General features: G+C 35.1%; 1 protein-coding gene across 1 annotated transcript; it reads left to right on the forward strand.

Annotated features, from left to right (window-relative positions):
* Nucleotides 1-13,653: 13,653 nt before the first annotated feature.
* On the forward strand, nt 13,654-20,914 carry LOC139974923 (uncharacterized). Its single transcript, XM_071982477.1, has 5 exons — nt 13,654-13,919; nt 14,947-15,110; nt 16,037-16,112; nt 16,962-17,141; nt 18,795-20,914. Exons 1-5 carry the CDS (start codon nt 13,811-13,813, stop codon nt 18,947-18,949), a joined length of 684 nt encoding a protein of 227 aa, XP_071838578.1. The 5' UTR covers nt 13,654-13,810; the 3' UTR covers nt 18,950-20,914.
* Nucleotides 20,915-22,347: the final 1,433 nt, after the last annotated feature.

Raw genomic sequence — 22,347 nt, forward strand, 5'->3', positions numbered from 1 at the left:
TATAGGGATCCTTTATACTCATGATTTTTAAAAGACTGTGCAAGATATTTTACATGATTGTACAGGATTCTGGAGTCAATATGCAGGGATATTAACAGGATTGTGCAGGATTTTTTAAAAGTGTATGCAAGATAATTTACAGGATCGTACAGGACTTTTAAAAGTTTATGCCCAAATATTACAAGATTTTTACATGAATTTTAAAAAGCTATGCAAGACAATATACAGCATTGCACAGGATTATTAAAAGATTTGAAAGATAATATACAGGATAGTACAGGACTTTTAAAAGACTATGCTTGATAATATACAGGATTGTACAGGGCTTTTGAAAGATTATTCAAGATAATTTACAGGATTGTACAGGATTTTGAAAGACTCTATGCAAGATAATATACAGGATTGTACAGGACTTTTGAAAGACTATGCAAGATAATTTACAGGATATAACAGGACTTTTGAGAGACTATGCAAGATACTTTACAGGATTGTAAAGGACTTTTAAAAGTATATGCAAACAAATTACAAGATTTTACATGAATTTTAAAAGTTTATGAAAAATAATATACAGGATTGTACAGGACTTTTTTGTCATGCATAATCTTTGAATAGTCCTGTACAATCCTGCAAATAATCATGCATAGTCCTTTAAAAATCCTGCAAACTTTCCTGTAGGAGTCCTTCATAAATCCTGCAGGATGTGGCCAAATCCTGGCATAAATCCTGCAAAAAATCCCACAGGATCCTGCCGGATTTTATGCAGGACTTTTTTGTATGGGTGACTGAGTTGCAGGCAGGAAGCAAAATTCACTGAAGGAATTAACAGCTAGGTCATGTATTAATTAATAAGAGTAAGGCAAAGTGCATGAAAGGATTTTAACAGATTTTACCAAAAAGATCTAGCCATGGGAGTACAGTGGGCTACATTTAAATCTCAGCTAAATCAAGACTAATTAACATTTCTACCTTAAAGGGGAATGGGGTGGTAGAAGGAATGAAGGTGAGTGAACTTTTGGCTGTACAATTGAGGGACTCCATTATTTTCTCTCTATTTGGCCACCCTAGTTGTAGTAGTACTGAAAAGTACCACTAGTACTGTAGTGTAGGTTGGCTATCACTCTGTAAATGTTATCAGCTTGCCTGCATGAGTCATTCAATGTATTTTGAATAAAGTTAGTCCAAATTTAGTACTATCCATACAACAAAACGTGATATACATTGATTACCGGGGCTTAGCAGGCTTCGTGAAACTACACACCACACACTTCTATATAAGGCCAAGAGTAGCTAATCGTTGGTAGCCGCAAAATATCCTGAAGTACGAATAAATAGCTGAAGTTGTGACGATAGTACCCCTACAGAATCCATCTCGGCAATCCCGGGCCTAAAAGTCAAAAATTGTGGCCGAAATAACCATTCTGACCCCAGAAATACTGAAGCGGCAACCTCAAACATGGAACGTCTCCCCTGAAATACAAATTACAACACTAAACCATTAAACTGCTATTTTTATTACCAAATTGGCAAAATCAGCAATTTTACCTAAACTGCATTGCCCTATGGCAAGCCGTTTTAGCATTTACCTCGTTGCTCTACTTAATTGGAACTAAAATAATACTTAAGTGGAATTAATTCTACCGGTAGAATAGCGAGGTAAATGTTAAAACGGCTTGCCATATTGCCCACAAAGATTCCAAGTGTTAAAGTTGCCGAGTCCAGGGCCTTTTCAACATACTAACTCGGGGGGGGGGGGGGGCTTTCAGCCAGTCCCCTCCAATCCCCCATCAGTTGGATCACTCCCCACTCCCAGTAAGACTTTTTAACCAAATTTTGAGATAAAATGTCAAAATTGTGATATGAACAGTCAACATTTTGAGATAAAAGGTCAACATTTTTAATTTAATGTCAAAATTTAGAGATTTGGGAATACTTTCTTTCTCTCCTATGGCCCTATATGAAGACAGAAATTGTCAACGTTTTATTGTGCCTAAAATGTTCTATATAGTTCATATGCTTGGCGACACTCGGATTTGTGGTGGCATTCGACTCTGTACCGACGTGTCATGGTCATGATGGTCCTGCTTTTGAGAAATGCCCCCCCCCCACCCCACTAACAATTTCTTAAAAGGAGGGCCCTGTTTCAGACCCATGTTATTCAGCTGTGCTTGAAAATGTTTGGTCGAACTGTTTTAGTAAAAAGGTTTGCTCTTTCCCAGCTTGTTTTCCTTTTCTTTTCTTTTTGTTAGTTTTGGCAAACATTCCTAAACGGATTTTTTTAAAGAGCTCTATGGCACTATTTCGAATATGTTTGTGGGAGGTATAGTCCTGATAGAGTAAAGAGGTCGTCAATTATAAATCATTTAAAAGATGTTGGCTAAGGTCATTCATAACATTAGTTTTATTATATTTTATTGATAGCACTTGGATCAAACGTTACTGTACGATTTACATGGTCCATGGACAAATTTCTTCGGAACTATAAGAGCTTGAAAAGCAGTTTGTTTCACTGTAACTGCATCAAAAGCGATATAAGCATTCAAAATAAAGTTGTTAGTCAGGTTGTTAAAGGGTTAGTGTCAAATCTCTTTTTATAATCCAACTGAACATAACGGACCACGGTAATCAATCTTTGTTTCCTTACATTCGTATCAATGTAAGTTTTTAAATGAAGCTAAAAATGTCAAGTTTGTGAGTGGCCTTCTCGAAGGCCAAGGGAGACCTTTAACTTTTCACAATGTTTACAGTATATTAAATATGCCAAAGTTTCCTTTTACCATCTATACTGGATTAATTAATGCGATTCCTTTGTACTGGCGTCGAGAGTATGGTCAGAATTGTAATTTCCACAATTTTAATATGATTGAGCTGGATAACGTCATAAATTCCATCGCTATTTTCCAATGTGTTTATTCTCGATATTTGGATATAAGAAGATTAGAATAAATTTCACAGTTTACCCTGGGCAACAGAATATTTTCAGTTCAAACCTTTAAATAGAATAATTGGGACCTATAAGATTCTTCACATATGGGAAAATGAGACTCTCCAAACTGTACCTTTTTTGTGATATTCAGGTTGCAAGTATATATAACATCTGTTCTGGGAGTGTAATGTACCATCCTCTTTTATTTTAGGAGTTGAGGTGACATGTTCATCAGCAATCCTTATTCACAAAGAAGGATATCCTATTGGTTTTGTTTTTCGTGTTGATGTCATCTCACCAATACAATATTCTTATTTTGCATATGAAGCATTTCATTTTCCAATGTAAATTGAACAAGTGTGTTCCTGTAGTAAATGAGTTTCTCTATCAACTTAAATTTAAAAGAAAGCGTACAGAAGTACATCGGCACAAAACATTGATATCGTAATATTAATAATAGTAACTTCATGCAGCTTAAACAAGCCTTCGGGACATGCGATTCCCTCTGCCAGTAATTTTCTTTTATTGATTGTGTTGTTTATTTGAAGCATCTAGTATTAAATTATGATATTGGTTGTTAATTTGAATCCCGAGTTATCAAAAATGGAGCCAAAAAGAAGAAGATTTAATTGAGGTTAAATTCATATTCATTCAGAGTTCTTGGAACTGCATGGTTTACTAGAGTTAAAGAGGGGGTGCACTGTGGTGTAGCAATTTCACTTTGTCATCATTGTTAAGTGATAGTATTCTATTGTTGATTTAACACATTCCATTGACGTTAATGAGTTATGTTCTAAGTACCTTTTTCAAGCTAGGCCTATATTGCACAAGCACAATTCTGTGAGTTAATCAGTTTGTTATATGTTATCATACAGTGTTGTTCAATCCTCGAAAGTAAAAGGATTGTGTATAATTCATTCTTGTTCTGTCGAGCTATTATATTCTATTTTTAAGGTATTTTGTTAATTCTAATCGTATAAAGACATATAGCCCCCATATAGATAATTGAGAGTGATGAAGGCTAACAATTTTAATTAACACTGGTCCGATGTCGGTGATAAGTTTTTTAAGAGGAAGGTAAAATAAAGGGACATTTGACATGCCGTCTTGTATTTTGACTGAATTCTTATTGTTCTTTCTGTCTTTAATGATTTTGCAATTCAAAAGGGTAAATACAATCTTAAATTTGGTCGAAGTTATCGCGGAACAGAATGTATTTAATAGACTTGACAATAAATATGTAGTCCATTTAGGGTCATACATTATCTCAATAATTGTTAAAAAAAGCTTAAAGTTGGTCAAATGTCGCAATTTTTATGATTCCATATACTAAAATGCCGTATTGAGCTGCCCTGAGGTGGAGCTGGGTTTTAACCCCGAAAAACACCCTAAATGTGCATCAATGAAGCTGAAATAAATACATAGTGTATTTAATAGACTTGACAATAAATATGTAGTCCATTTAGGGTCATACATTATCTCAATAATTGTTTAAAAAAAGCTTAAAGTTGGTCAAATGTCGCAATTTTTATGATTCCATACTAAAATGCCTCATTGAGCTGCCCTGAGGTGGAGCTGGGTTTTAACCCCGAAAAACACCCTAAATGTGCATCAATGAAGCTGAAATAAATACATAGTGTATTTAATAGACTTGACAATAAATATGTAGTCCATTTAGGGTCATACATTATCTCAATAATTGTTAAAAAAAGCTTAAAGTTGGTCAAATGTCGCAATTTTTATGATTCCATACTAAAATGCCTCATTGAGCTGCCCTGAGGTGGAGCTGGGTTTTAACCCCGAAAAACACCCTAAATGTGCATCAATGAAGCTGAAATAAATACATAGTGTATTTAATAGACTTGACAATAAATATGTAGTCCATTTAGGGTCATACATTATCTCAATAATTGTTAAAAAAAGCTTAAAGTTGGTCAAATGTCGCAATTTTTATGATTCCATACTAAAATGCCGTATTGAGCTGCCTTGAGGTGGAGCTGGGTTTTAACCCCGAAAAACACCCTAAATGTGCATCAATGAAGCTGAAATAAATACATGATGTATTTAACAGACTCGACAATAAATATGTAGTCCATTTAGGGTCATACATTATCTCAATAATTGTTAAAAAAAAGCTTAAAGTTGGTCAAATGTCGCAATTTTTATGATTCCATACTAAAATGCCTCATTGAGCTGCCCTGAGGTGGAGCTGGGTTTTAACCCCGAAAAACACCCTAAATGTGCATCAATGAAGCTGAAATAAATACATGATGTATTTAATAGACTTGACAATAAATATGTAGTCCATTTAGGGTCATACATTATCTCAATAATTGTTAAAAAAGCTTAAAGTTGGTCAAATGTCGCAATTTTTACGATTCCATATACTAAAATGCCGTATTGAGCTGCCCTGAGGTGGAGCTGGGTTTTAACCCCGAAAAACACCCTAAATGTGCATCAATGAAGCTGAAATAAATACATGATGTATTTAACAGACTCGACAATAAATATGTAGTCCATTTAGGGTCATACATTATCTCAATAATTGTTAAAAAAAGCTTAAAGTTGGTCAAATGTCGCAATTTTTATGATTCCATATACTAAAATGCCGTATTGAGCTGCCCTGAGGTGGAGCTGGGTTTTAACCCCGAAAAACACCCTAAATGTGCATCAATGAAGCTGAAATAAATACATAGTGTATTTAATAGACTTGACAATAAATATGTAGTCCATTTAGGGTCATACATTATCTCAATAATTGTTAAAAAAAAGCTTAAAGTTGGACCAATGTCGCAATTTTTATGATTCCATACTAAAATGCCTCATTGAGCTGCCCTGAGGTGGAGCTGGGTTTTAACCCCGAAAAACACCCTAAATGTGCATCAATGAAGCTGAAATAAATACATGATGTATTTAACAGACTCGACAATAAATATGTAGTCCATTTAGGGTCATACATTATCTCAATAATTGTTAAAAAAAAGCTTAAAGTTAGTCAAATGTCGCATTTTTTATGATTCCACACTAAAACGGCGTATTGAGCTGCCCTGAGGTGGAGCTGGGTTTTAACCCCGAAAAACACCCTAAATGTGCATCAATGAAGCTGAAATAAATACATGATGTATTTAACAGACTCGAAAATAAATATGTAGTCCATTTAGGGTCATACATTATCTCAATAATTGTTAAAAAAAGCTTAAAGTTGGTCATAAGTCGCATTTTTATGATTCCATACTAAAATGCCGTATTGAGCTGCCCTGAGGTGGAGCTAGATTTTAACCCCGAAAAACACCCTAAATGTGCATCAATGAAGCTGAAATAAATACATAGTGTATTTAATAGACTTGACAATAAATATGTAGTCCATTTAGGGTCATACATTATCTCAATAATTGTTAAAAAAAGCTTAAAGTTGGTCAAATGTCGCAATTTTTACGATTCCATACTAAAATGCCGTATTGAGCTGCCCTGAGGTGGAGCTGGGTTTTAACCCCGAAAAACACCCTAAATGTGCATCAATGAAGCTGAAATAAATACATAGTGTATTTAATAGACTAGACAATAAATATGTAGTCCATTTAGGGTCATACATTATCTCAATAATTGTTAAAAAAAAGCTTAAAGTTGGTCAAATGTCGCATTTTTATGATTCCATACTAAAATGCCGTATTGAGCTGCCCTGAGGTGGAGCTGGGTTTTAACCCCGAAAAACACCCTAAATGTGCATCAATGAAGCTGAAATAAATACATGATGTATTTAACAGACTCGAAAATAAATATGTAGTCCATTTAGGGTCATACATTATCTCAATAATTGTTAAAAAAAGCTTAAAGTTAGTCAAATGTCGCATTTTTTATGATTCCACACTAAAATGCCGTATTGAGCTGCCCTGAGGTGGAGCTGGGTTTTAACCCCGAAAAACACCCTAAATGTGCATCAATGAAGCTGAAATAAATACATGATGTATTTAATAGACTTGACAATAAATATGTAGTCCATTTAGGGTCATACATTATCTCAATAATTGTTAAAAAAAAAGCTTAAATTTGGTCAAATGTCGCATTTTTATGATTCCTTACTAAAATGCCGTATTGAGCTGCCCTGAGGTGGAGCTAGATTTTAACCCCGAAAAACACCCTAAATGTGCATCAATGAAGCTGAAATAAATACATAGTGTATTTAATAGACTTGACAATAAATATGTAGTCCATTTAGGGTCATACATTATCTCAATAATTGTTAAAAAAAGCTTAAAGTTGGTCAAATGTCGCAATTTTTACGATTCCATACTAAAATGCCGTATTGAGCTGCCCTGAGGTGGAGCTGGGTTTTAACCCCGAAAAACACCCTAAATGTGCATCAATGAAGCTGAAATAAATACATAGTGTATTTAATAGACTAGACAATAAATATGTAGTCCATTTAGGGTCATACATTATCTCAATAATTGTTAAAAAAAGCTTAAAGTTAGTCAAATGTCGCATTTTTTATGATTCCACACTAAAACGGCGTATTGAGCTGCCCTGAGGTGGAGCTGGGTTTTAACCCCGAAAAACACCCTAAATGTGCATCAATGAAGCTGAAATAAATACATGATGTAGTTAACAGACTCGACAATAAATATGTAGTCCATTTAGGGTCATACATTATCTCAATAATTGTTAAAAAAAGCTTAAAGTTGGTCATAAGTCGCATTTTTATGATTCCATACTAAAATGCCGTATTGAGCTGCCCTGAGGTGGAGCTAGATTTTAACCCCGAAAAACACCCTAAATGTGCATCAATGAAGCTGAAATAAATACATAGTGTATTTAATAGACTTGACAATAAATATGTAGTCCATTTAGGGTCATACATTATCTCAATAATTGTTAAAAAAAGCTTAAAGTTGGTCAAATGTCGCAATTTTTACGATTCCATACTAAAATGCCGTATTGAGCTGCCCTGAGGTGGAGCTGGGTTTTAACCCCGAAAAACACCCTAAATGTGCATCAATGAAGCTGAAATAAATACATAGTGTATTTAATAGACTAGACAATAAATATGTAGTCCATTTAGGGTCATACATTATCTCAATAATTGTTAAAAAAAGCTTAAAGTTGGTCAAACGTCGCAATTTTTATGATTCCATATACTAAAATGCCGTATTGAGCTGCCCTGAGGTGGAGCTGGGTTTTAACCCCGAAAAACACCCTAAATGTGCATCAATGAAGCTGAAATAAATACATAGTGTATTTAATAGACTTGACAATAAATATGTAGTCCATTTAGGGTCATACATTATCTCAATAATTGTTAAAAAAAAGCTTAAAGTTGGTCAAATGTCGCATTTTTATGATTCCATACTAAAATGCCGTATTGAGCTGCCCTGAGGTGGAGCTGGGTTTTAACCCCGAAAAACACCCTAAATGTGCATCAATGAAGCTGAAATAAATACATAGTGTATTTAATAGACTTGACAATAAATATGTAGTCCATTTAGGGTCATACATTATCTCAATAATTGTTAAAAAAAGCTTAAATTTGGTCAAATGTCGCAATTTTTATGATTCCATACTAAAATGCCGTATTGAGCTGCCTTGAGGTGGAGCTGGGTTTTAACCCCGAAAAACACCCTAAATGTGCATCAATGAAGCTGAAATAAATACATGATGTATTTAACAGACTCGACAATAAATATGTAGTCCATTTAGGGTCATACATTATCTCAATAATTGTTAAAAAAAAAGCTTAAAGTTGGTCAAATGTCGCAATTTTTATGATTCCATACTAAAATGCCGTATTGAGCTGCCCTGAGGTGGAGCTAGATTTTAACCCCGAAAAACACCCTAAATGTGCATCAATGAAGCTGAAATAAATACATAGTGTATTTAATAGACTTGACAATAAATATGTAGTCCATTTAGGGTCATACATTATCTCAATAATTGTTAAAAAAAGCTTAAAGTTGGTCAAATGTCGCAATTTTTACGATTCCATACTAAAATGCCGTATTGAGCTGCCCTGAGGTGGAGCTGGGTTTTAACCCCGAAAAACACCCTAAATGTGCATCAAAGAAGCTGAAATAAATACATAGTGTATTTAATAGACTAGACAATAAATATGTAGTCCATTTAGGGTCATACATTATCTCAATAATTGTTAAAAAAAGCTTAAAGTTGGTCAAACGTCGCAATTTTTATGATTCCATATACTAAAATGCCGTATTGAGCTGCCCTGAGGTGGAGCTGGGTTTTAACCCCGAAAAACACCCTAAATGTGCATCAATGAAGCTGAAATAAATACATAGTGTATTTAATAGACTTGACAATAAATATGTAGTCCATTTAGGGTCATACATTATCTCAATAATTGTTAAAAAAAAGCTTAAAGTTGGTCAAATGTCGCATTTTTATGATTCCATACTAAAATGCCTCATTGAGCTGCCCTGAGGTGGAGCTGGGTTTTAACCCCGAAAAACACCCTAAATGTGCATCAATGAAGCTGAAATAAATACATGATGTATTTAACAGACTCGAAAATAAATATGTAGTCCATTTAGGGTCATACATTATCTCAATAATTGTTAAAAAAAGCTTAAAGTTAGTCAAATGTCGCATTTTTTATGATTCCACACTAAAATGCCGTATTGAGCTGCCCTGAGGTGGAGCTGGGTTTTAACCCCGAAAAACACCCTAAATGTGCATCAATGAAGCTGAAATAAATACATGATGTATTTAATAGACTTGACAATAAATATGTAGTCCATTTAGGGTCATACATTATCTCAATAATTGTTAAAAAAAAGCTTAAATTTGGTCAAATGTCGCATTTTTATGATTCCTTACTAAAATGCCGTATTGAGCTGCCCTGAGGTGGAGCTAGATTTTAACCCCGAAAAACACCCTAAATGTGCATCAATGAAGCTGAAATAAATACATAGTGTATTTAATAGACTTGACAATAAATATGTAGTCCATTTAGGGTCATACATTATCTCAATAATTGTTAAAAAAAGCTTAAAGTTGGTCAAATGTCGCAATTTTTACGATTCCATACTAAAATGCCGTATTGAGCTGCCCTGAGGTGGAGCTGGGTTTTAACCCCGAAAAACACCCTAAATGTGCATCAATGAAGCTGAAATAAATACATAGTGTATTTAATAGACTAGACAATAAATATGTAGTCCATTTAGGGTCATACATTATCTCAATAATTGTTAAAAAAAGCTTAAAGTTAGTCAAATGTCGCATTTTTTATGATTCCACACTAAAACGGCGTATTGAGCTGCCCTGAGGTGGAGCTGGGTTTTAACCCCGAAAAACACCCTAAATGTGCATCAATGAAGCTGAAATAAATACATGATGTAGTTAACAGACTCGACAATAAATATGTAGTCCATTTAGGGTCATACATTATCTCAATAATTGTTAAAAAAAGCTTAAAGTTGGTCATAAGTCGCATTTTTATGATTCCATACTAAAATGCCGTATTGAGCTGCCCTGAGGTGGAGCTAGATTTTAACCCCGAAAAACACCCTAAATGTGCATCAATGAAGCTGAAATAAATACATAGTGTATTTAATAGACTTGACAATAAATATGTAGTCCATTTAGGGTCATACATTATCTCAATAATTGTTAAAAAAAGCTTAAAGTTGGTCAAATGTCGCAATTTTTACGATTCCATACTAAAATGCCGTATTGAGCTGCCCTGAGGTGGAGCTGGGTTTTAACCCCGAAAAACACCCTAAATGTGCATCAATGAAGCTGAAATAAATACATAGTGTATTTAATAGACTAGACAATAAATATGTAGTCCATTTAGGGTCATACATTATCTCAATAATTGTTAAAAAAAAGCTTAAAGTTGGTCAAATGTCGCATTTTTATGATTCCATACTAAAATGCCGTATTGAGCTGCCCTGAGGTGGAGCTGGGTTTTAACCCCGAAAAACACCCTAAATGTGCATCAATGAAGCTGAAATAAATACATGATGTATTTAACAGACTCGAAAATAAATATGTAGTCCATTTAGGGTCATACATTATCTCAATAATTGTTAAAAAAAGCTTAAAGTTAGTCAAATGTCGCATTTTTTATGATTCCACACTAAAATGCCGTATTGAGCTGCCTTGAGGTGGAGCTGGGTTTTAACCCCGAAAAACACCCTAAATGTGCATCAATGAAGCTGAAATAAATACATGATGTATTTAATAGACTTGACAATAAATATGTAGTCCATTTAGGGTCATACATTATCTCAATAATTGTTAAAAAAAAAGCTTAAATTTGGTCAAATGTCGCATTTTTATGATTCCTTACTAAAATGCCGTATTGAGCTGCCCTGAGGTGGAGCTAGATTTTAACCCCGAAAAACACCCTAAATGTGCATCAATGAAGCTGAAATAAATACATAGTGTATTTAATAGACTTGACAATAAATATGTAGTCCATTTAGGGTCATACATTATCTCAATAATTGTTAAAAAAAGCTTAAAGTTGGTCAAATGTCGCAATTTTTACGATTCCATACTAAAATGCCGTATTGAGCTGCCCTGAGGTGGAGCTGGGTTTTAACCCCGAAAAACACCCTAAATGTGCATCAATGAAGCTGAAATAAATACATAGTGTATTTAATAGACTAGACAATAAATATGTAGTCCATTTAGGGTCATACATTATCTCAATAATTGTTAAAAAAAGCTTAAAGTTAGTCAAATGTCGCATTTTTTATGATTCCACACTAAAACGGCGTATTGAGCTGCCCTGAGGTGGAGCTGGGTTTTAACCCCGAAAAACACCCTAAATGTGCATCAATGAAGCTGAAATAAATACATGATGTAGTTAACAGACTCGACAATAAATATGTAGTCCATTTAGGGTCATACATTATCTCAATAATTGTTAAAAAAAGCTTAAAGTTGGTCATAAGTCGCATTTTTATGATTCCATACTAAAATGCCGTATTGAGCTGCCCTGAGGTGGAGCTAGATTTTAACCCCGAAAAACACCCTAAATGTGCATCAATGAAGCTGAAATAAATACATAGTGTATTTAATAGACTTGACAATAAATATGTAGTCCATTTAGGGTCATACATTATCTCAATAATTGTTAAAAAAAGCTTAAAGTTGGTCAAATGTCGCAATTTTTACGATTCCATACTAAAATGCCGTATTGAGCTGCCCTGAGGTGGAGCTGGGTTTTAACCCCGAAAAACACCCTAAATGTGCATCAATGAAGCTGAAATAAATACATAGTGTATTTAATAGACTAGACAATAAATATGTAGTCCATTTAGGGTCATACATTATCTCAATAATTGTTAAAAAAAGCTTAAAGTTGGTCAAACGTCGCAATTTTTATGATTCCATATACTAAAATGCCGTATTGAGCTGCCCTGAGGTGGAGCTGGGTTTTAACCCCGAAAAACACCCTAAATGTGCATCAATGAAGCTGAAATAAATACATAGTGTATTTAATAGACTTGACAATAAATATGTAGTCCATTTAGGGTCATACATTATCTCAATAATTGTTAAAAAAAAGCTTAAAGTTGGTCAAATGTCGCATTTTTATGATTCCATATACTAAAATGCCGTATTGAGCTGCCCTGAGGTGGAGCTGGGTTTTAACCCCGAAAAACACCCTAAATGTGCATCAATGAAGCTGAAATAAATACATAGTGTATTTAATAGACTTGACAATAAATATGTAGTCCATTTAGGGTCATACATTATCTCAATAATTGTTAAAAAAAGCTTAAATTTGGTCAAATGTCGCAATTTTTATGATTCCATACTAAAATGCCGTATTGAGCTGCCCTGAGGTGGAGCTGGGTTTTAACCCCGAAAAACACCCTAAATGTGCATCAATGAAGCTGAAATAAATACATGATGTATTTAACAGACTCGACAATAAATATGTAGTCCATTTAGGGTCATACATTATCTCAATAATTGTTAAAAAAAAAGCTTAAAGTTGTTCAAATGTCGCAATTTTTATGATTCCATACTAAAATGCCGTATTGAGCTGCCCTGAGGTGGAGCTAGATTTTAACCCCGAAAAACACCCTAAATGTGCATCAATGAAGCTGAAATAAATACATAGTGTATTTAATAGACTTGACAATAAATATGTAGTCCATTTAGGGTCATACATTATCTCAATAATTGTTAAAAAAAGCTTAAAGTTGGTCAAATGTCGCAATTTTTACGATTCCATACTAAAATGCCGTATTGAGCTGCCCTGAGGTGGAGCTGGGTTTTAACCCCGAAAAACACCCTAAATGTGCATCAATGAAGCTGAAATAAATACATAGTGTATTTAATAGACTAGACAATAAATATGTAGTCCATTTAGGGTCATACATTATCTCAATAATTGTTAAAAAAAGCTTAAAGTTGGTCAAACGTCGCAATTTTTATGATTCCATATACTAAAATGCCGTATTGAGCTGCCCTGAGGTGGAGCTGGGTTTTAACCCCGAAAAACACCCTTTGCAAATACATAGTGTATTTAATAGACTTGACAATAAATATGTAGTCCATTTAGGGTCATTCATTATCTTAATAATTGTTCAAATATGTTCATCAATATATTTTACACAACTCAGGTCACAATGAGACACCGTAGCACAGTTTCAAAACGGGGCGCGGCTTAACACAATGGTTTGACATAATTGAACATCATTATATGCACTGAGCTGGAGCTGTGCAAAGTTGTAACCCCTGATGCCATCAGCTGATATTTAAAGTACAGTTACAAATAAAAGTTGATGCAATATGTAATGACACAGCAATTTGAATCTGATTTCTTCCATGAAGTATCTTCCATGAAGTATTTTACTTTCAGAAGTATTTTACGGTGACATAATAATCGATAAGGAGAAAAGTCAGAAAACAATGAAGATTTCATCGCTAACCGTGTTTGTCTTTGTGATCCAGGCAGCCTATTCTAACCAGGCAGCACCTGATCCTTGTTGCACTGCGGAGCAATTCCAGATAAGCTTTGGTAATATTACAGTAAATAACTACCATATCAGTTAGTTATGCTTCAGCCGTTGGGTTGAGAGTGCACAACGATCGGTACACGGTGATACTGTATGTAAGGACTGGTGTAGATAACAACGCCGTGTGTATCCACTAACGTAGAACGATTAGAACAATACATGGTAAACGAAGGGATAAGCCTAGGTTATATGCATTCATAATTGTATACACAGTTCAAGTCCAGGAGAGCTCACAGTAGAAAAATCCTATATTAGAAATATTGATATTGTAGAAGCTAAAATGGTTGGGGCATGCATATTAGGGGGTGAAGGGGGCTGCACTAGAAAGTGACCTGGGGCAGAGGAGAAGGTCGAGGTGGATATTTTTCTCGTCAATTTTGAGCTACAATTTCTTTTAATATTGCGCTGTTAAATGAATTTTCAGGAGGAAATTAAATAGTGTAGCTATTGCAGTCTCACTATCAATATAGTAAATGCATTATCTAAATGGTAGACTCAAAAGAGAAAGTTGTCAGAAAGAGGGGGGATGGGGGTGGGGAGGGTGGTAAAATGCATTACTTTTCTGTAGGCTACATGTATACTGGAATGCATATTTTTGGAGTGGAATAAATACATTGTATTAGTGGCTGCATGAAGGTCATATTGCCATTTTAATAGAAACAATCCAATTTTTCCCACTTTAGGTACGGTAAGTAATTTGTATCTCATGAAGAAATAAGCATTTTTCTGCATGCATATGTTCAGACAAGATCACTCACTCCATTGTTGCCAGTTGTAAAGTTCAACAATAAAATTACAAAATTTCTATTAAAATCAGGAAACTTGATATGAACCTTTCTTGGTATGAATCAATGGAGTTCATTGATGTTTGATATTGCTGGCTGCCAAAACAGAAATGTTTTGTGTGACAATTTTCATCAATATGTATGCTTACTACAAGGTAGTAATTATAAAGTGTTGTTGCAAAGTGTGTAGCGATATCTGTTCAATATTTTCAACTAATATTTTGTCATATTTCTCTCATAACAGGTGGAACTGTGGCTCAGAGCATCGATGATCGACCAGAAAGTATACAGGAATTTTTCAATGGTGCATTTGACTTCAAGAGTCAACGTTATGGGTTGGATGTGTACATTCACAACTATACTGATGGAACAGACATGAGATACAAAGTTTATCAGCTAATCAATAAGGTACAGAATACATGTGTATATGTATTCGGAGTGTTAGCTCAGTGGTTAACGCCGGTGCCTTCCAATCATAAGGTCCCCAGTTGTAGTCACTCCAAAGATTAATGTATGTCGTCCAGTTACAGAGTTGTTGACAATTGACAATTCATAATCATGGACGTTAGATATGAATCTAAGAGACTGACTTCAGTCAGCTTGCGGCTTTGATAAGCCAATGATGGCTTCTTCACGAGTTCCTGCTTGCAGGAGGATCTAAATTCATACAAATTACCAACTCAGGTAGATATATTCAATCTCCCCTGTTTTTAGCCCAAAACAGAGGACTCAGGTGGTATTTGCTATAGGCAAGGAAGATCGTAATGTGAAATGGGACATATTAGCCCAACCGCCATTGTTATGAAGTTATCCACATGGCAAGACTTTGTAAAGTATTTGATGATGTATGGAAGTGATGGAAAAGCAAACTTTAGCAACATTCAAGACACTTCTTAGCAGAACATTGAATATCTGTGACAACCAGTTACTATCCACAAGCCTTGATATTTGGGCTTTTAATTGCCTTGGTAATCCCAGTAGATTGAACCATTTGCTAGTGCAAGATTTACATGGTTGTGGTATTAAATCAAGTGGGAATTTTATATAGGCCAGTAGATTTTTTTTATATGCATAGACATTTTTCAGCAAGTGGCTAAATTGTGAAATTCAAAGCCTGATCCAACTAACAAATATTTCATATCTGTTTCTTTTTATGACTCTACTAGCTTGCTTTGGACTTTTCTTAAAAGTTGTCTGGTTGGATTATGTACTTTCCATATTTCCACTCTAATACTTCTAACTGAAGTACAAATTTCTGACCTGAAAGAAATTGTTAAATAAATTGCAACATTAAAGTAATAACAGATCTGTCATTAATTTCTTACTGTATTCAGGGAGTCGAGTACATCGTTCTGAATTCACAATGTACCGAGGTACCACTCCAAGTTCCACCATCTCGTTGTGTTCCCGGTAAGAATTAGAGCCAAACGAAACAGTGCATTGTGCATGTTATGTTATGTAAATTGTCTATATTGTCAGTGAAGCTTTTTTGCATATTGAGAATATTTAGACAGCCGTGTATTTCAATGTTATTTCTATGTTTAATTAGTTGTAGTAGCACAACTGTAATTGTTGTTAGCTTTGGATGGCATTCAAGTGCCGGGTCTTGAGTGAGACACGTCGTAAATACATGTACGCAAGGCATGCAACACATCATGTATGTTTTTTTTTTATCTCTTTCGCTAAGCCTCGCTCCCCAGAAATGTCCTAACAGATAAGCCCAGACCCGTTTTACGCCATAACTACACACGTTACACATTGCACTACATTGTCTGACAGCCTGGTAGTCACAAGGTCCTTTACACATGATGTTTTTGACCTGTGGTTACCTTTGACCCATGGTTCTTTGACCCTTGGCATTTTGACATATGGTTACCTTTGACTCTAGTTCTTTTGCCACCCTTGATATTTTGACCTGTACTAGTTACTACCCATGGTTCTTTGAAACTTGGTTTTTGTCATATGTTTTATGTAATCAAATGGTTGTTTCACTCATGATTGGTGTAAAGTAGAATCAAAAAATTAGAGTCTTTGATATTTTTTGTAACAAAAACCTCTAAAGTTCACAAACCGCATAAATTTACCAATGGTCCAATTACAAGCCAAATGTTCAAATCAAACTGTCTGTTACATTTTGGGGATTGACCGAAACCTGATCGTTTCATTGTGAGAATACAGTACTGGTTTTCTGGGGTTATTTTTTCTGTTCCATCTCTGTATAAGTTTCTTCTTACTCTTCTTTAATACTTTTCCCTTTAGATTCAGCAACCTACGTCACTTCTTTTTGGCTCGGAGACCAAGCTCTGTACCTAGACGACTGGAAGGTTAAGGGTTCCTCAGCAGGTTTCGTTGGTGAAGTTTACTCCACCACTGCCTCAAAGGATTGTACACCTGGTCCCACGAATGCAGTTGGAACAATGGATGTACAGGGACAAAAAGGTTTGATCTGAAAACATTTTCATCAGTTTATTCCAGAAATTTTCAACCAAACCTCACTGGGTGTTTGCTCACACTTAGATTGGGATTAATGAAACTAATATGTCCTCTATCAGATTTTGTTTTCACTCAAATTAACAGTAATGTAAAGTGAATATAAAATGGCTTTGGGCAAGTCTAGAAAAAAAAAAGTCTCCCACTTACTGTTTGCAAATGACTGTTCACATGAAAACATGACGAAAACAACGAAATGGAATATTGACGTTTTCTCTATTATGTGAATTAATTGTTGATTAGCCATGCCAATGAACTGTATTATTTTTTTAATAACAGTGCCAAGTAGAAATGAAGAATTTCCAAAATCAGCATATTAAAAAGCCGCTTTAAGCTGTCATATATTGTTGCATTGTTGTCGTACCGGTCAAGCCGTTTGCTGTCATTTTCACACATGATTCGATACGCCTCAAGTCTAACTAACACATCTAAGTTTTCCCTTTTGATTACTACTAAAATTTGGTAACACAAATGTGAAAAACAAATTTGTATCCTTAACATGTGATATTTTCTTGCTCCGTTTTCCCAAACGTTATAAATTGAGGGAAAGAAAATGTAAAGGTTTCAACTTTTTCAGTTGCAAGTATAAGTTTTGGAGAGATGTTCAGCACTGAGAAATGTCTAAAAATGACTTTGTTTTAATTTGTATGGTATAAATGGTAACGTTTGAAAAGCAAGTGAGGTTAATGTTGATAGCCCTGTTTCATGCAACTCAACAGAACAAATAATGCAGTGTAAAAATAAGTGAATCAGTCAAACAGATAAACAAAAAACCAAAGCTTTGTACGAATATATTTTTACATTCTTTGGCCTATTTTTATCAACTTACTATGTGTTTTAGACCCTGTTTGTGTTTTCTGTACTGTGTACCTTTCATTTATGTCGCTGTGGGTTAAAGGCATTGAAGACTTACCCCAAACCGTGTGCCGCACTTTGAAAAGTTAAGTTGCCGTTGCTTGCAAATGGCGTTTTCTTCTTGTCACTACAAAATGCAGACAATAATGAAACGTGATAATTTGTTATCTTTTATCTGGACCTGAGATGTCCACGCTGCTATGTACACTGTGTTGAGGGTATTGACTGTAGCTGTATGTACTGACTATACACTAGTGTCTAATTACCGACGGTAGCAAGCTGTGTCTGTATTTTCTAGGATCGATGGTGGTGTCAAACACTTCTGTTACACCTCATTCGAAAGTAGGTCATATACCGGCATGAGACGTTTCTTTGTGCGTGAGTCTCCACACCCTTTAAAGGTGTTAATTAGCCATCATTTTGATGACTTACCTATTGACTTTGGAAATTGTGGCCCCAGCAACCTTCAAGTGCAGTGTTAACAATGTGACACCATTTTCAATGCCACGATGGTGTTGCCATATTAGCATATTCTATGTAGGTCCTTTTGCTTCTAAAGTGTGAACGAATCTGTAGAGAAGTAAAGGGAGTCTGAAAATGCCATAAGAGTTTTTACTCTTGTGGAAAATTCATGTACCGTTGCGGTACAAGCAAATTCAATGTGCAGTGGGTTTGCAGGCAACCCATTCCACATATGGCTTGATGTTCTTTCATTCTTTTATTTCATTCTTTCATTCAATCTTTCAGTGAAGTTCATGTCACAAGGAACATACATGAATTTCACCAATTCAATCAGTGATCCCGACTACTGGTTCGTACCTCCGGCATCTTGCTCTAATGCAACACAGCAGCAGGTAGGTCTCTCAGGGCTTCTATCTATAACTGATAATTATTCCAATTAAGCCAATCATGGTATTGTTTGGCATGAACAGAAAAAATTGATAAATATTGGCAGCTGTGGCCAAATGCCGAATAGAGATGAGAGCGAAACCCCATCTGCCAAATCATGTAATAACTTTCTCATGACTTGGTAAAGTGCTGAAGACTAAAATGTTACCATTTTATTGCATTAGGTAGTAGATTTGTTAAGTGCATACTATAGGTTTGAAGGGGACAGGTAAGAGAGGGAGAAAAAAAAGTAAAATAAATCGAGTCGAACTACATTTGCTTCTTACTTACATTTCGTACTTTCATTTCTCTTGTTAGGTGTCAGAATCTTGGTTCCAACCACTCCATACGTTGAGACGGCTGCGAGCAACAAACTTTTTTCTGTAAGAGGAGAAAGGAAGCCTTTTGTTAGATTTAAACCTTCACTGCTAGCCTAAGTTGTAGTATTAACTGTAGGTAGGATATTGATTAAACATAAAATGATTTTAAAGAATCTTTCTTTTTCTTAGCATTGTGGGATTATTATGGATTGATCAATTAGTTAACTAACATGGGAAGATTTCGAGCCTAATGTCAAAGATTTGTACGGTTGACCCTAGCAACTTGGGGTTTGTATTCATTCACTCTATGGTAGTTGATGGTGTTGTCACATTAGTGAATTAGTAGCCACATATGTCATTTCACTTGAGATACATGAAGGAACAAGATGGAAATCCACAGAGTTGCAGATCTCACCTCCTCCACACAGTTTAGGCCAATTTGACCTCTGACCCACATTGACCTTTGACCTCGACCCTTAACAACCACAAACATATAGAAGATCAATGTGGAAAACAGACTTGCAGCAACTCAGTACTTACATGAGTACTCTAGTCAAGGGCGGCGGAAGCACCTTTAATCTGGGGGGGCACCGACATCAAAGGGCACTTTGCAGAAATTCGATTGGACTGATGCAGCCTTATATTTAGTACCCTTTATAACTCTTATTGTATTATCTTATTTGCGTATACTCATCACTCCATCAACACCCCCCCCCCTCAATGAAAAATGCATACTAGCACTGCAATATCCAATGTGCAAATTGGGAAACAAGGAATAAGTTTTCTTTTGAGACAAAATGAGGTGAAATCATGCTAGTTGCTAATGTAGGAATCTTCCGAATTAGAGTTTATTTCTTGTTAATATCTGAACAATTTTTTTCCATTCGAAAGAGCTTTGAGTTTGACCCACAGGCGTAGCCAGGATTTGCAAAGTTGTATGCACGACTATCTGAGCGGAGCGCCACCATCGGTTGGCGCGGAGCGTACAAGAAAATTTTTGGTTTTACAAACCCCTCAGATGGCCGGAATACTTTTCAAGCCCCGTTTCACTCTGTCAGAGATTCCAAGTTGCAATATTTCCAATTTCGCTTCCTCCATCGCATTATTGGAACAAACCACTGCCGTCATAAAATAGGGCAAAATCGATAACCCACGATGTTACTTTTGTGGCTGATATGATGAGACCCTGTTACATCTGTTTTGGGACTGCCCTATTATTTCGAACTTTATTTTAGACGTGGAGCAAGCTATTTTTGGCAGTCAATTTATATTTTCGAAGAATGACATATGCTTCGGGTTTCATTATTCCGTGAATCACCCATATAATTTCTTAATTTTTCATCTCAAGTACTTCATCTTCAGTAAAAAAATTACAAACAAGGAAATGAGATGTAGGGATATTTTATATAAGTTAAAATTTGCCATGAAACTCGAGAAAGAACTCAAGCAAAGAGGCAAAGCTTTTATTTCTTACGAGCAGTTAAAAGAATCATTAAGTAATTGCACTATACTGTTCAGTTAATTACGATGCATCATTGTTTTTGTATGCACTTATCATTACTTGTAAAAGGTTTTTGACCTTACTGTATCCCAATATATTCGATATGGCATAAGAATGATACCAATAAAGATACCAAGCGTGGTTAAAAAAATAAAAAATTATTCCGTGTAGTGTTTTTATATAACGGTCAAATTCATCATTTATGTTCGTATAGCAATTGCATACTGGGCTATATATAGACCTCTTAATTCGTGTGTTTAGGCCTTCGTGTGGAAATGAATAAATTGTGTAATTGAGTTGCGCTATAGCCTAACTAACGTTCAATAGACCACGGATTTTACGGAGTGCGCTTTGTTGATGAGCACTCACTGTGAAATAACAAAATTATATTAATATTATATATATATATATATATATATATATATATATATATAACAACCACGGTCTCTGATTCACAATGAAGATAAATATACATATAGGCTATTATACGGTGTGGTTGAAAGAAATGAAAAACAAATATTGGCCCAATACACTCTGCTTTTTTCACTATGAATAGTTTTGTTTGCTAATAATTTGAGCAAAATTTGCACGATTACTCGATCATATATATATATATGCCTAACACACACATAAAGTATTTCCTGTCTCGGATCATACGGTGATGTAACAAGACAGGATATGTATTCGTAAACTTGTGAGAAATACCCTTTTAAGTAGGTGACATGTCTTAAGGTCAGTATCGTACCACAATTAATTGTTCCATTGACTTTACACAATATATATTCGTCACATAAAGACCCATAGAGTATAGATAGAAATAATCAACTGAAATGCCCTACAAACATGCATATGATTGCTGCTGATCAATTGGGCTATCACATCACATTCAACTTTTGCCGCTTAGATTTTTGAGTTAGAAGAGGCAACGGTTTTAGCACATAGCTCCCCAACCCGTCGGCCAGCTCTCACTGCGGAATCTTCTCGTCTTACCCAGAGCTTACTAAAATGCCGTAAATCACCTTCAATCCTCAAGATGTTTAGACCATCGGTCAAGTTTATCTCATCCTCTTCAACATCGAGGCAGGAAAAATAGCCACTTGATAAGATCAATTTAGGGATATTTTTCGACAATGGTTATAAACTTTCAGGAGGACGTACACACTTTAATTTTGAGATGGTCCCTTAACTATATACTCATTGCAATTTACTGTAGGATGTACGAGACGATTCGATATGAATTTTCTACGGTGGTCCTTAAAAGACATGAAAGATTTAAAGTTACTGGTTACAATAACAAGACCTCGCGATAAATATACATAGTTTTGTTGAGTTGCCAATTTTTAGTTTCCTCTTATACAACTAAACACAAACTTGCACTGACCTTGGTATTATGTCAAAGATAACATGTTTTTCATTGATATGGTATTAATATGACACCTTGACTAAATTTGCATAAATATTGTCGAATTGCTGAATTACCCGATCTAGATAGATAAATCATAACAGGTCAAAAATTAACATTTGACAAACCATCCATTGCCATGTATTGTCGAAATGTTGCGTTACATAGCAAATTTGACAACTTAAGAAA

Source organism: Apostichopus japonicus, chromosome 10, assembly GCF_037975245.1.
Source record: "Apostichopus japonicus isolate 1M-3 chromosome 10, ASM3797524v1, whole genome shotgun sequence".
Classification (NCBI taxonomy): Eukaryota; Metazoa; Echinodermata; class Holothuroidea; order Aspidochirotida; family Stichopodidae; genus Apostichopus; species Apostichopus japonicus.